General features: G+C 28.8%; 2 protein-coding genes across 2 annotated transcripts; both read left to right on the forward strand.

Annotated features, from left to right (window-relative positions):
* The first annotated feature begins 3,940 nt into the window (after window positions 1–3,940).
* On the forward strand, window positions 3,941–12,370 carry LOC115709924 (4-coumarate--CoA ligase-like 9). Its single transcript, XM_030638186.2, has 6 exons — window positions 3,941–5,226; window positions 10,344–10,533; window positions 10,616–10,761; window positions 11,471–11,538; window positions 11,635–11,737; window positions 12,020–12,370. The coding sequence occupies exons 1-6, from the start codon at window positions 4,180–4,182 to the stop codon at window positions 12,143–12,145; spliced, it is 1,680 nt and encodes a 559-aa protein (XP_030494046.2). The 5' UTR covers window positions 3,941–4,179; the 3' UTR covers window positions 12,146–12,370.
* A 1,083-nt stretch (window positions 12,371–13,453) lies between these two features.
* Window positions 13,454–16,098, forward strand: LOC115708761 (uncharacterized). The gene is made up of 4 exons (XM_030636774.2): window positions 13,454–14,166; window positions 14,876–15,307; window positions 15,411–15,723; window positions 15,836–16,098. The coding sequence occupies exons 1-4, from the start codon at window positions 13,753–13,755 to the stop codon at window positions 15,976–15,978; spliced, it is 1,302 nt and encodes a 433-aa protein (XP_030492634.1). The 5' UTR covers window positions 13,454–13,752; the 3' UTR covers window positions 15,979–16,098.
* Window positions 16,099–16,308: the final 210 nt, after the last annotated feature.

A 16,308-nucleotide genomic window follows, 5' to 3' on the forward strand; every position in this document is an offset into this window, starting at 1 on the left:
ACATTTTGTAACTAACTATTAACTAATCTTGCTCTAAATTACTAAATAATAACTAGTCCTAATTCTACCGAAATTTCGGCAGCATAACGGCTATAATTGAACATTTCTAAAAAAATAAAGTTGTTAATAACAATAAAACACAATCTAAAATAATATAAAACAATCACAATAATATTTAACAATGCAAAATTTACTCCACATCCGACCGCAGTAAATGTATTCGCAGAACCTACTTCATTACGGATGAATATTAAAGATATTCAAACTCATCTAATATGCATATTATTCCACCTATCCGACCGCAGTATAATATATTATAGAACTTACTTCACTACAAATAATTAAATATTTAAAATATTAAAACTCTTCTAAGTATTCATCATTAATTAATAACAAAAGTTAATAAATGTATACCTCTAGCCTCTAGCTAGCTAGAGACAGATCAACACTAAATAAGTCGAATCCTTGTAAATTGGTCTCGCAACCTATAATATAAAAAAAAATATTATAAAATTTACTATTTTAATCATTTAACTACTTAGTAATTATATAATTTATGAGTAACTAGTAATAAAAATACATGAATAGCAATAAAAATTAGTAACTAATTAAATAGTTGTAACTAACTATTAACATAGTTATAACTAACTATTTACTAGCTACTAAAAAATAAAAATACATGAATAAAATAAAAATATAATAATTTTTAAACTGTTGTTTGTAAACTAATTTTTTTAAAAATTAATTTTTAAATTTTTATTTTAGTATTCTCATATCTTTCTCATTCACAATATTTAACAAAACTATTAGTTTAAAATATTCAATATATACATATACAATACATAAAATATTTTTCTATATCACATTCTCATTCACAGTACGTATACACTTAATGCATATTCAATACAACATAAAATACATATATGTATGCTATTAAAGTTTAAATTTTTACCTTATTACTGCAATCTGACTACCAATGCCAACCAAAATTCGGCCACCACACATAACCACAATAACACAATCTTAATAATATAAAAAAACTCTTAAAAAAATTATAAAATAAAAAATAAAGCAATGTACATTACTAAAATTAGAATAAATTATATTTATATCTTAATGGATGTTGAGATTTAATATTTTCTCCACTAAAATTGGTGGTCGGAGGTATAACCACCACAACCACTACCTCTACCTTCAGTATATAATTTTGAGTATAGAAAATAAAAGATTTTAATAAAAAAAAATGAGTTGAAATGGTGAAAAAAAATGGTAAAATGAGAAGTGATTAATTAACGAGGTGGTTGGCAGAGAGGGTTTGGAGTTTCTCTGGTTTTGGGGTTTCTGGGTCGGTTGATCGAGAAGAAGACGAAGGGTTGGGGAAGGTTATAAACCCCTTAGGCGTAAATAACCGACAACATAGGGATATGCCATACCTTATTTTAATTTCCAGCAAAAATAAAAGTCACTAAAGTTCATTGTTGTAGTAGTGCATCTTCAATTGATTGAGTAAATTTTATGAAAAATTTACCTTAAGAAGCTGTGATTTTTTTTTTCACATATATACTACACGTACTAAAAAATTACAAATATGTACAAAATAAAAACAAAAAATTATACAATACATATATAGGGACACGATTTTGTCCCGTGATGTACTTTCACGGAATGTATTCCGTAGTACATTAGATGGGTCTCGGAGTACATTAAATGAGTGTCAGGGTACATTTTTACTTTTTAACCCTAATTACTCCTAGATCAATCTCAACCATCAGATTAAATAAGTCTCTCATCTGACGGCTGCTGTACATCACGGAATGCATTCCGTGAAAGTACAATCACGGAATAAAATCATATCCCTACATATATATGTTTTTTTTAATTGTTTAGTTTAGATAAACACAAAGATAAACTATTTTGTTTACAAACAAAATAAACTATTTTCTTAATTTTAAAAATTGTTTAAAATTTTTTATATATGAATTTGTTTTTTTTTTTAAATATGTAATTAAATAATATAAAAAAAGTAAACAAACTGGACCAGTTTTTAAAATGTATAGTTTATTGTATAGTAAAATATAAATATGTTTTATTATATATAAATTGTAATAATTAGTCTTTTTATAATGAATTCTCTAAAAAATAACCTTTTTTAAGGAAGCTCAAAAAATAACTTATGTTATATTTGATTCAAGTTTTATAATTATACTTATATGCACAAGGTGAAATTAACTCCCCAAGTCAATCTATAGTCATTAATTTTATATTGAAACTATATGTAAGAAAATATTTAAATGCAAAATTTAATCTAACATTTAACATGTTCTAAATTTAAAATACTTTTTAGAACGACATTAGATTTAGATCATCTCCAATGAAAATTCAAAATGGTGATACAAAAAGCCGATCTTGAATATTTGTGGGTTTTAAGGACAAAAAATATATTATTGGGCCCTCCCTCATGAAAGAAATATGTAGTATTTTTAAAAAATATTAAAAAAATGTTCATACTTTTCAAAAGAAAAAATAATGAGAAAATTACACAAAGTATTATTTTTTGTAAAAGTATTATTTTTTGTAAAACTTTTACACTTTTACGTTCATTTTTTTTACATTTTTACATTTTTCATTAAATCAACACAAAAATAACAAAAAAATCACGTGAAGGAAACAAAAAAATAGCATCCAAACAGTATCAAAACAATATACAAATAATAAAAAATCAATAACAAAATAATAACAGTACAACATAAAAATAATATGAAAATATTAAAAGATTATATTTCTATAAATAAAATTTTAAAAACTGTAAAAACATTTAAAATTCCGTACAACTATATTTCTATTATTATTTTTGTTGTATTTGTATATTTATGAAATAATTCGACCACGACGGTTGTACTTCTCTATTTACTTTTACATTTTTTTTATTTAAACGTTTATATATTACAACCATGTTATACTTGAGACTCGAATCCATGACCTCCAACCCACACACCCACCCATGGCTACTTGAGCTAGCCTCAAGTTCTTTTACATAATTTTTTAATACTTTTACATAATTTTTTGATACTTTATAATTATATTTATGTATATAAGTGGATAGTAATAAATCTTGAAAAATTTTCATTTATTATTTTATAATTAATTTTTATGTATATATATTTAATAATTACTAATTAAATATTAAAATTTACATAAAGCATAACAACAGAAATAGTTTCAAAAATAATACAACATTAAAAATTAAACCAAATATATCATAATTATTATTTTTTTCAAATATAATACATTTTTACAAAAAACCTTCATAATTTTTTTTAGATAAATATTATTTCAAGTTTTGTATTTTGTAAAATTTATTAATTAATTGAGTATTTTTCAAAATAGTACAAAATAGATTCTAACCTTAATTTTTATCAAATTAAAATTTAATAATAGCCTAACTTGGAGGTATTATAACAAAATATTAAGTTCAAGATCTATCTTCTACTATTTTGAAAAAATACAAAATCTGAATTATTATTTGACAAAATAGAAGATTCATTCTGTAACTTTTACAAAAGTCTAAAATGGTATTAACCATTTTTTTTTTTAAATATATATACTAAAACATAACAATATTACTTTTATAATCATGCTCTCTGAACTTTGACATGTATCAAATCATATTTCCTGAACTTTTTTAATCATTAAAAATTCTTTTTAAACTATTGTTAAATTTAACGACTTTTGTCTAATTTTATTCAATTTTATTAATTTTGTGATTGTCCATATATTAAATTATGCTCCTCAAATTTTGATATTTACTAAATTATCCCTTAAATTTTCACATGTACCAAATTATGTCCACTAAACTTTAATTCAGATTAAATTTTCCAAAATAAAAATAGATAAATTTAAAAAATTCAGAGAATATATTTAAATATAGGTATTTTGGTGAAAAGAACTCCAAATTAACCATTAAAAAAATGAAAAACTAAATATCCAATATAGGAGTCAATAAATAAGGCTTAGTCAAACTTAATAAAAGTCAAAAACATATATAAACTCACCACGTCGAACTCTCTCTCTCTCTCTATTAATACTAATTGTCTGAAACTCTGAACTGAAACAGTTTCGTCAAAAACTAAGTGAGACTGTGACTTGTGACACAGTTTCATTTTCATAAACAAAACTGCCATGGCGGAAGAGATGAATCACAGCCGTTGGATCGATCCCAAAAGTGGTTTCTGCCCACAAACAAAAATCTTCCATAGTCTCCGACCACCGGTCCCTCTACCACCTCTCTCTCAACCCCTCTCTCTCTCCCAATACGCTCTCTCTCTCCTCAACTCATGTACAACCCAAGAAACCCAAGCCACCACACCTGCCCTCATCGACTACTCCTCCGGACTCCACGTGTCCTACTCCCATTTGCTCCGTCAAATTCGCTCACTCGCTCTCTCTCTCAAATACCAATTCCCTTCTCTCTCCTCCTCCTCCAAAGGTGGCACCACCGCCTTCGTCCTCTGCCCAACCTCCGTACACGTACCTGTCGTTTACTTCGCTCTAATGTCGCTAGGCGTTGTCGTTTCGCCCGCCAACCCGGTAGGATCCGACTCCGAGGTGACTCACCAGGTACAACTCGTCCGACCCGCAATCGCATTCGCCACGTCATCAACCGCACGCAAGCTTCCCCCTTCTCTCCCCACCATACTCCTCGACTCGCCCGAGTTTCTCTCCATGCTCGACCGAGTCGACTCGGGGGACTCGTTCGAACCGGTCCCACAGACCGACACGGCGGCGATTCTCTACTCCTCCGGCACGACCGGACGAGTTAAGGGTGTTGCCTTGACTCATCGGAATCTGATCGCCATAATCGCCGGCTACCACGAGCTAAAGTACGAGCCGAGCGAGCCGGAGCCGGAGCCGCATCCGGTGTCGCTGTTTACGCTGCCGTTGTTCCACGTGTTCGGATTTTTCATGCTGGCGAGGGCGGTGACTTTGGGGGAGACGTTGGTTCTGATGGAGAGGTTTGATTTTGAAACGATGCTTAGGGCCGTGGAGAAGTATAGGGTGACGTACATGCCGGTGTCGCCGCCGCTCGTGGTGGCTCTTGTTAACTCGGAGCTGGCTAAGAAGTACGACCTCAGCTCGCTTCGGCTGCTCGGATGCGGCGGCGCGCCGCTTGGTGAGGAGACTATCAAGAGTTTCAATGCCAAATACCCAAATGTGGAAATTACTCAGGTCAGTTTTAACTCATTAGTACAAATTTAAATGTAAGTAAATAACTATTTTTACGTTTAACTTTCTTACTAATAACTGTTAGAGATGTTAAATATTTTCCGTTACTGAAAATATGAGAATGTTTCTTAAATAATTTATCAATTTTACCATCTCATAATATCACTATCATATTTTGTCTTTATTGTTCCCTTTTGATAGTGATTAAAGTTAGGGTAAAATTACTAATTATATTTATTTCACTAACAATTACAATTTGCGAAAAATATGATAAATATTTTTCTTTCTCTAATTTTCGAATAATAATTTAGGTGACACCATTTTTTCGACCAAGCTAAATAATTATTAATTTTTATTGTAAATAGATTGTAGTCATTAATTGTGATGAGTGTAGAAGAAAAAATCAGGGACTGTAGTGAATAGTGATAGTAAAAGCAAGTAGAATTGGATATTATTCAAAGTTAAAGGACTTAGTTGATAATAATGTAAATAGTTTTGACTGTATGATAATAAACTAGTTTTAGCAATTATAGTAATCCTAATTTGGTTTATATGCTTACTCAATGCTTATCTTATTTTTGTTCAAAAAATACTTTACTAAAATGATACTTATCATATTTTAGGATGAGTATTAATGTTATTAGTGATATATATTTTAATTATTAAATGAAATAATGTGAGAGATTTTATATTTAATTACCTTTTGATATAACTTGGTATTAGGATGTTTCCTTTACCTAAATTGTTATTTTTTTCTTCTTATTATTTATTATTAAGTCTCAATTTTAAATTGATTATAAAAAATTATAAAATTAAAAAAAATAATTTATTTTCAAAGTAGATTTTTATTGATGTTTTGATAGAATATGATTGGTGGAAAAGCAATGATATAGATAGAAATAAAATTCTTTTGGCCCCATCCCCACTCTAGTTATTGTTCCGTGACACCGTCCTCCTCTTACGGCCATACACAATTCCACGTTTCTAGACTTTTCTTACTACACTGTTTTTCTATTCAAACCAAACCTCATTGTCACATACATTATTGGGGGATAAATTCAAAACTATCTCTTTTTATTACACATTAATCTAATATAATTCCAAAATAATTTTAATTAATAAATACTCCATGCAAGACAATAAGATAGTAGCTATTTTTCTCATCAATCTTTGCTTTAATATTATGTTAAGAATCATGGGGTGCATCTCAAAATTAATTAGTGATGAGTAGAGTAGTACATGTTTTTATATACGGCTCAATACTTTTATTTTTGATTTATGTGGGACAATATTCTCTAATAGTCTCTTTTACAATTAAAGTACTAAATATAATCTCGCATAATTTATTAAAATTAGAGTTCATAATGCACATAGTGGGAATATGACATATGAAACTCTGTATAAATTAAAGAGTAGTAAAATAAAAGTAAAAATTTAAAAATAGGTATAGAGTGTAATTTCTTCCATTATTGTCCTATACGCCATAATTATAGTGAAAGAGAAAGATTGGACTTCTAGGACAATGGCTCTCTCCTCTATTCTCAAAATTTAATTGGTATATTTTATTGTTATTAATATAATTAAATATCAATTTTATATAATAAAAAATATAATTAGCTAATTCTAAAATACTACTTGCTAAAAATTATTGATGTCCAATAATACACTTCTCAAAAACCATCATATTTGTATAGAAAAAGAGTGATATGACATGCATGGAAGCCAACTGTTAACTATAAATGTTAGTTAGGCATTTAAATGAAAATATGAAAAAATAATAATAAAAATCAAGAACCACATATAGATATATGATTGATGATTTGATCACTTTCTCACTCTTTTTTGTACAAATACAATTTATCATTTAACAAAACCGATAATTTAATTAATAATTTTACAAAATACAGAGTATAAAATAACATATTTTTTTTAAATATATTAGATATATTTAAATATAAATTGCAATATTTAAAAAAAATATATTTATATTATATAGTCGATAAAAGATATTAGAGAGATATAAATAGTTAATTTAAATTTAAATTATATTAGTTTTTAAACAAAAAATTATATTTTTTGATTATATAACTATATTTAATATAATATATCTCTACTTATAAAAGAACGTAAACAAGTAGTTTTTGTCTTTTCTCATACTTTTTTTTCCTTGCTACACTTATATTGATATGGTTTAATTGTACTATTATTGATATATTTGGGACACGATTTTGTCCCGTGATGTTTTTTCACGGAATGTATTCTGTGGTACATTAGATGGGCCTCAGGGTACATTAAATGAGTGTCAGGGTGCGTTACTATTTTTTTTAACCCTAATTACTCTTAGATCAAGCTCCGCCCTCAGATCAAATAATTCTATCATCTAACGGCTGTCGTACATCACGGAATACATTCCGTGAAAGTACAATCACGGGACAAAATCATGTCCCTAATATATTTATGGGTAAATTGTAGTATAAATACATAAAATTTTAGATTTTATGTACACTTAAATATTTTATCTTTATTTTTGGAGGTAAAAATACTTAATGTTACAATTCTCTTACATCTGTTACTACCACTTCTGTTAACTCATAAATATGGACACGTAGAAGGTCCAAATGCATTACATTAATTTATTTTATTTTAAAATTTAATATTCTTGATACCAAAAACTAAATGTTATTTGTTTCAAAAAAAAAAAAATAATAAGAGAGATGCAAAACTAAATTACCATAACTGAGTAAACCCGTTCAGTATCTGTGAAAATTGTTATGAGAACTGGTTTTTTTAAATATCATTTTGGACCCTGTGTTTTGCAAAAGCTACCAATTAGACCCTCTGTTTTGTTAAATGACAAAATAGATCTTATATTTTTCAAAATGGTAAAAATAGAACCCTGGGTTTAATTTTAAACAATTTTTTTTTTTTTTTTTTTGACAAAGTGATTAGAATCACTCATGAATTTACGACGCCTACGTCCGCCACCAGCGCTGGAACCTCCTCGAACCAGGATAGCTCATCGTCTAACCGCAGAGCATGATTTGCCAAGCCATGGGCCGCTAAATTCTCAGAGCGAGCCACATGGGACAAAACTGCCCCCGGAAATTTAGACAATAAAGCTATAACATCTTCAAACAACACTCCTAACTTGTTGAAATACATCTCCCCATTGTTGATAGTCGTCACCAAAGCTAATGAATCTGAATAAACTGAAAACAAATCAAAAAACCAAAAAATTTTATTAGAAAATAATCAATCCGATCGAAACACTCAAAACTCAAAATTGAAAACCTAGATCCCCATATAAAATACTATAACTAGCCAAAGGGAAACCCTTTGGCTAGTAGCAACTTAACTCTTGTATTTTACTTCATCATCATCTTAGGATTACTATCCCTTACTAAGACCCTAAAACCTAAAAACTTTTGATATGTAATCTAGTAATAACAAAAACCTGCAATGCTCCCATCCATAGGATATCAAAAGTTTACTTTGAAAATTATCGCAATAATAAAGTAAGCAACGAATAATGTATTCAATAACCTTGATTATCAATGATTAGTCTAATTCAATACAATGAAACAAAATAACCTTGATTATTAAGCATTAATGACCCATTAATTCCATAATCCTTCCCAAAATAAACAAAATCAACCATATTAATTCATTATTAATGTCTGCATTTCCAAAAAATTACAATTTTCTTTATTGTACTTATCCCAAAAAAATTAATTTTTATACATATTTATTTATGGTAAAACTTTATTATAATCAAATCAATCTATATTGAATTGAAATTAGTTAAAATAATGCAATTCAGTTATTATGACATAATTATTCCTATTTTAATTTCCAAAAGACAAGTTGTAAAACTTCCAAAAATTATATCACCATAAAACATTTATAATGATACCTTCTTATACGACATAGATTACAAACCAAATTCCATAAAGTTTGACTTTCCAAATATATCTGAACACAATAAATTCGCATTTGACAATTAGTATTCACACCTCCTTTTATTACAATATCTTCGTATTTATTATTCTTCAAATTACTTGATTAATTTTAAATAATAATATTAGAATCTGAATACTAAATTCTACCACTTTCCTTTTTTGCTAATAATTCCTAAAAATATGAACCAACGCTAAAAGCTATTATCGTTTAAACTTAATCCTCCTTAAACCTTATTTCACTTGAAAATATTTTTAAAATATCACTTTAAAATTTCTTTACAGCATACTTTAACTTAAAATTTATCTAGTGCATAACTAGTTTATTTTGCAATTTTATTGTGCTAACATTTTGTTATATTTTCAATACAAGAAGCCGTAAAATTTTAAACAAACTACCCTAAATAATTAGGGGCCAGCCATATAATAGGCGCTATAGCCTTGTAAGGCGCCAAAGCCATAAAAATGGCGCAAATATAGAACAAACCAATAACAAAAAGATTACATTATATCCCATTATAACAATTCAACATTATAGAAACAAGAAATTTTTGGATAACAAATTCTTTGAAAAAATCTTTATAGTTTGCTCCGTACTCTTTCCTCTTACAACTATCAAAACAAGATTATACAAGAAAAATAATAAAATTAAAAACAGAATATACAAAATTTAAAATGCAAAAGAAAAAACTTGATGGTAGATCTTATAAGAAAACAACACCATATAAACTTTAAAGATTTTTTCTATATATTTTGACATTGATTAGAACAGAACAAACCTACACGAATTCATTGATGAAAAAAATGACAAAAAACTAAAGAGAACTTAACTCTAATCTTATTGAAGAGAGAACAAGATAAAAGAATGTCAGAATGAACCTTACCTCCGGTGCTGAGAAGAAGATGAGAGCAGGCCGAAAATAGTCTCATTTAATATCACTAAAATGAAAAATAATTAAACAATTTTTTTTTAATATAACTAACTTTAAATATAATTGATGAAAATAAAATATAGGATTAACCCATAAATTTTAACTGGAGTATATAGATATATATTATCAATTTTCTAAACTATTATAAATGATAATTAACACTATTGTAAAAAATTATCTCTGAAAATTGGTGGTGGAATAATTGAATGATAATTTGGTAATATTATGACAGGGGTATGGTTTGACGGAGAGTGCAGGGTCAGTGACGAGAATGATAGGTGATGAAGAGACAAAGAGGTATGCTTCGGTGGGTCGTTTAGCAGAGAACATGGAAGCCATGATTGTTGATCCTCATACTTCTAACCCATTGCCTCCTAATCAAAGAGGCGAGCTTTGGATTAGAGGTCCCTTCATTATGAAAGGTAACGTATTATATATCATAATGTAGCTTTTGTTATCAAATTAGATATAGAAATTTTAAACAATAACTTGGCATTGATGTAGGTTATGTTGGTAATGAAAAGGCAACAGCTGAGACTTTAGACTCAGAAGGATGGCTTAAGACTGGTGATCTTTGTATGTTTGATTCTGAAGGGTATCTTTACATTGTCGACAGATTAAAAGAACTCATCAAATATAAGGCTTATCAGGTTGGTGATTTTATATTGTTTAATTAGGATTTTTGCTTCCTAAATTTTGACACGTATCAAATCATGTTTCTTAAATTTTTCAGGTCGTTAACTATTGAGATTATTAAATTTAAAGACTTTTATTCAATTTTACTAAAGAAAGTTTGACGTGAATGAAAATTTAAGAAGCACAATTTTTTTTTTTTTTTTATTGATATTGAATCAGAATATGTATTGGCTCACAAAACACTTGTTTACAATCTAATAGTGCCCAATTAGGGTCTAAATAATCATCTATATATGTTCATCTCAACACTTACTTCTTTCCTATACAATTACATTATTCACAAACTATAAAACCATTGTGTATCTATTTCTGAAATTTTCTTTGGCCAAAATAGCTCAATCCTTTGTGTTACTCTCGATTTGAGCTCTTGTAACATCTTAAGGGGCATGATTTAGTATATAGACAATCGTCATATAAGTAAAATTGAATAAAATTAGACAAAAGTCTTTAAATTCAACAATCTCAATAGTTCAGGGAAATTTTTAACGACCTGAAAAGTTTAAAAAGATGATTTGGTACATATTAAAATTCAAGGGACAAAAATCTTAATTAACCTTTTAAATATAATAACATTTTAATTAATGTAAAAAATAAAATAAAGATTTGATTTTGATTTTAGTCTTTGTAGTCTAATAATGTAAGTAATAAATGTGTTTGGTGCAGGTTCCACCAGCTGAATTAGAACATTTACTTCACTCCCATCCTGATATTGCTGATGCAGCTGTGATACCGTAACTACTCTGATTTTAATTAGAATTTTCAAATTGTGATCTTAAAGCTTATTATGCCAAGTTTAGTTAATTTTTTCTTCTTTGATGATTGAATAGATACCCTGATGAAGTAGCAGGACAACTTCCCATGGCCTATGTTGTGAGAAAGCCTGGAAGTAATCTCACTGAGGCTCAAGTTATAGATTTTGTTGCCCAAAAGGCAAGCTTCATTTTTACTGCTTTATATGTTTTTCAATCACTACTGAATTAGTTTCACTATCACTACAATAATTAATGTTACTATAAAAGGTGCAAAAAATTGCAACTAAGAAAATATCATTATAATCATGTTGTGACTAAACAAAATGTGATTAGAGTGGGAATAGAATTATAGTCATGTATCTAAAATAGATATTTACAAACTTTTTAGTAAAGGTAATTTAGTGTATAATACTTTTATAGCAACCTTCTTACACTAAAATTGAGTTTGTTCTTATTACAGGTTGCTCCTTACAAGAAGGTGCGGCGGGTTGCTTTTATCAACGCAATTCCAAAATCTCCGGCGGGAAAGATCTTGAGGAGGGAGCTCGTCAATCACGCTTTGTCTAAGGGTTCAGCTAAGTTATGATCATCTACTTCGTTGAAGAAGAAGAAGAAGGATTGCCCTTATCGAATTGCTTGAGTCTTAAGTTAATATTCTTCTTGCAATAAAATCATTTTTGTAACCTATATAGGAGGTTTTGATTCTTTGAGTACTTGCTATTGCTAGCTAGTATTTTGTATGTTCATTGTTCAAACATTAAAGACCTTTTCTTGGTGTTAAATCTCACTTCTTTAATATTTCTATTTTCTATTTCTCTCTCGTTATCTTTTGCTTTATTTATTTACATAAAGAGCTTGTTTTAATATCTAACTTACACTAATTCTTTTTCGTTTTAGATCCAACTTACACTAATCTAGTTTTATCAAAAACAAAATAAATCATTTATTTCACAAATCAAAATAAAATAAATATATCTTAAACATAATTTTAATCCAACTTATTTTTAGGTAAGTAAATCTTATTTTGGACTTATATTTTACAAAAATTATTAATTAGCCCTTTAATTTTATTAAATTGCAATTCAAATCTTATATTTTATAAAATAGTACAAAATAATTCTCTAAGTTCAACTCTTTTATTGCATTAATTATATGTGATCACAAAAGAGTTACAAGTAACAAATTGTAATTTTTCTTCAAGCTACAATATATAAGTTATAAAGTATAAGTTAAAACTATATATTACACATTAATTTATTACACACTTAATATATATTATTCGCATAATAATATATTTATCAAATTTTAGCGGGTATTTATTATATAATCAATTAATATAATAACTTTAAAGTACTCCATAGTAATGATATATTAAGTGCTTGACAAATAATGGAACCAACAAATAAATAAAAAATAAAAATGATTACTCAACATGGCACCCCATTTACCAAAAAAAAAAAAGGGAAAATGACACCCCACGAGTCTTGACCAAGGAGAATCGATTTGCATTATAATATAGGATATATTGAAAGTAACTCCATGATGGTACCAACCTAAATCCCATATTTTTTAAAATAAAAAATAAAAAATAAAAAACTTATATGTATAATTATATAGCTCAATAACATGTTAATAATTTCTTATTATATTTATCATTATCTAGGGAGACACAATTCTCCAAATTTAATACTCATGAGAAAAAAAAGTATCTAACATTCCATTTATATTTAACATAATATTTATCTAATTATCATAATTTTACTACAGAATTAAAGGTTAGTAACTAAATTACTCAAATTAAGGAAATAAAACACACAGACAATTCTACTCTTTTTTTCTTCAAAGGACAAATACCTATAAATATATAACTTTTTGTGCCAATAAGATTTGAAGTTGAATGTATAATTTATTTATAAAAGATAATGCTAATCACTACTTTGCAAACATGAGTAGTGGTCATGCAATCCCAAACACATACCCATCATCATATATTCATATGTCAAGTTATTTATATTCTCTTTTGTTCAATTATTTTGTCTTGATTCGAACTCAATTACATATATATTCGAAGTGTAAAACCCATTTCAGCTTAAAAAGACAACAAGTGTTTAGAACACTTTCCCAAAGAAGCAAAACCATTTTCTATTCCTTTTTCCTTTTTCCCTTGTAGATAGAGAGAGCTCCAATAATTCCATGGGTAGAAGCACAGAATCTGAAACTCCATTAATTATTATACAAGATACAAGTGATGCTCTTAATACCCAGTTGATCAATCACTATCTTCATCACTTAGAAACCTTTCTTACACTCTTTGGTTTCTGCCAGAACTCATTTTTCAGCTTCACTTTCTCATGGGTCTCCTTCCTCCTTTTTGGTATTGCACTTCCACTCTTAATAATCCAAGTCTCTTACTGTTCCAACTGTGAGAACTATCAGATCAAAAGCTTTGAGCTTCAAATTCTGGTCTCTCAGTCTCTTGTGGCTGCCATTTCTCTTATATGTATTTCTCACAATTTTCGAAAGTATGGCCTTCGAAAATTCTTGTTTGTGGATAGGTACCATGGTCATGTCACCCAGTTCCGTGATGAATACATACGAAAGATCAAAGTAAGTGTTTTTATTTCACCCCCATCAAAAACCCCACCTTTAATTACTGTTATTTTAAGTCTTCAATTCGATTTTTAAACAGAACCCATTTCTGGATATGCAATTTTTGTTCTTATTTGCTTGATGATTGTGGGTTCAACATGAGAAAATAGATTGAGAATGATAACTTCAAAAATGGGTTTTTTATTCTTAGGTTCTTGACTCGACTAAGGAAATTTGGTTGAAAAATGGGAATGTTGATTCTTATTTGCTTTGATTATTGTAGACAGATACTAGCAAAATAAAAATTGAAAATGGTTTGATCTAATTATTGATTGTAGACTCTACTTAACAAAATAAAATTGGCTGAAAATGAGAACATTTTGATTCTTTTAATTTTTTTTCTTGATGATTGTAGAGGGACTCTATACCCCTACAAAACCAATTGGTTGAAATTGTGAACATGGAAACTATCAATTGTTATTCTTATTTGCTTTGAGTGATGATTATAGATCTCACAAACAAAAAAAATGGTGGAAATATGAGAATGTGTTGAGACTCGTGAGGTTCCATCTCAAAACGAGCAGCCCATGTTCTTATATATGATTCAATACTTTCTCATTTAATTCATGTGAGATAATGTTCTCCAATAGAATGTCATTACAAAATGGGATTATTCTTGTATTTTTCTATGGTGTCTCATAGTGTTTTTTTAATACTCTTTACTCAGGGCTTCTTCCACTTACTAGTGGTGTGGGTGTTACCTTGTTTCCTCTTGAAGGCTGCTCGAGAAGTTTCCAGAATCCGATACATTGACAAAGACTCGTGGTGGCAATCCGCCGCTATCATACTTGGTTTGCTCTTCTCATGGACTTATTTGAACATAATTTTCCTTTCAGGCAGTGCTTTGTTCAATTTAGTCTGCAACTTACAAATAATACACTTAGAGAATTATGGGAAGCTCTTAGAAAGGGACTTAGATGTTTCTGAATACATCACCGAACACATTCGCCTAAATCATAACCTATCCAAGATTAGCCATAGGTTCCGAATTTTTCTCCTCCTTGAGTTCTTAGTTGTGACAGCTTCAGAGTTTATGGCTCTATTGCAGACTACAGGAAATCGTGGAATCATCAACCTCATCAATGGAGGCGATTTTGCAGTAAGTTTCACTAGAAAGTTTGTTATGATTGAACTTTTCTTGCTTTTATGTTTTCTCTGAGAAATTTCTTTCATTATGTAACTTGGGTTACCTTTCATAAAAGGTCTCCTGTATTGTTGAGCTTGTTGGGATAATTATTTGTCTCCATGGAGCTGCAAAGATTTCACATAGAGCTCAAGCTCTTGTATCCATTACTAGCAAATGGCATGCTTTGGTTACATGCAACTCTAGTGATAATCCTTCTCAAGTTGACATTTCAGTCACCAATGGCACTAACAATGAGGCTGATATTACCGGAGGATCAATACCCGTAACCTATTCGGAAAATGATCTGGAATCTGTAGACTTTGTACCAGTGCCTACAAATGCTCAACTTGCTTCATCCTTGTCCTTGTACCACAAGAGACAAGCTTTCGGTTAGTAGACTCGGGTTTAAGAATGTTAATGAAGTTGTTAGTGTTTAGAATTAGTTGCATAGGTACTTTTGCTTGAAATTTACTGAAACATGGTGTTGATTTGTTTTGACAGTTACTTATATGGAGTCGAATCTCGGGGGAGCTAGCGTATTTGGATGGAGAATTGATCGGACACTGGTGAATACCATCTTCTTTATTGAGCTTTCTCTTGTTCTTTTTGTACTAGGGAAAACCATAACTTTCACTACTAAATGAGTTTGTTACTTTTGAGTAAAGGACTGACCTTTTTCACTGCAAAAATGTACATTTTAGCATGTTTTTGCAACCAAAGTGTAAGATACAAAAACTTAATATAGCTTGCACAATTTTATTGAATTATTATTGTAGGTATAATACCTCAAATCTATAAATATTAGTAATATATATTTTTTTTTTAGATAAATATATATATTTGAATAAATTAATATTCAATATATATATATTTTCTAAAAATGAATATTAGAAATATTTAAAGTGCATGAAATATGCAGCTTTCCATTTTAAAAACAAATATCACATTCTAACATGAATCATGGATGTGATTAT

The sequence above is a fragment of the Cannabis sativa genome, chromosome 3, assembly GCF_029168945.1.
Source record: "Cannabis sativa cultivar Pink pepper isolate KNU-18-1 chromosome 3, ASM2916894v1, whole genome shotgun sequence".
Taxonomy (NCBI): domain Eukaryota; kingdom Viridiplantae; phylum Streptophyta; class Magnoliopsida; order Rosales; family Cannabaceae; genus Cannabis; species Cannabis sativa.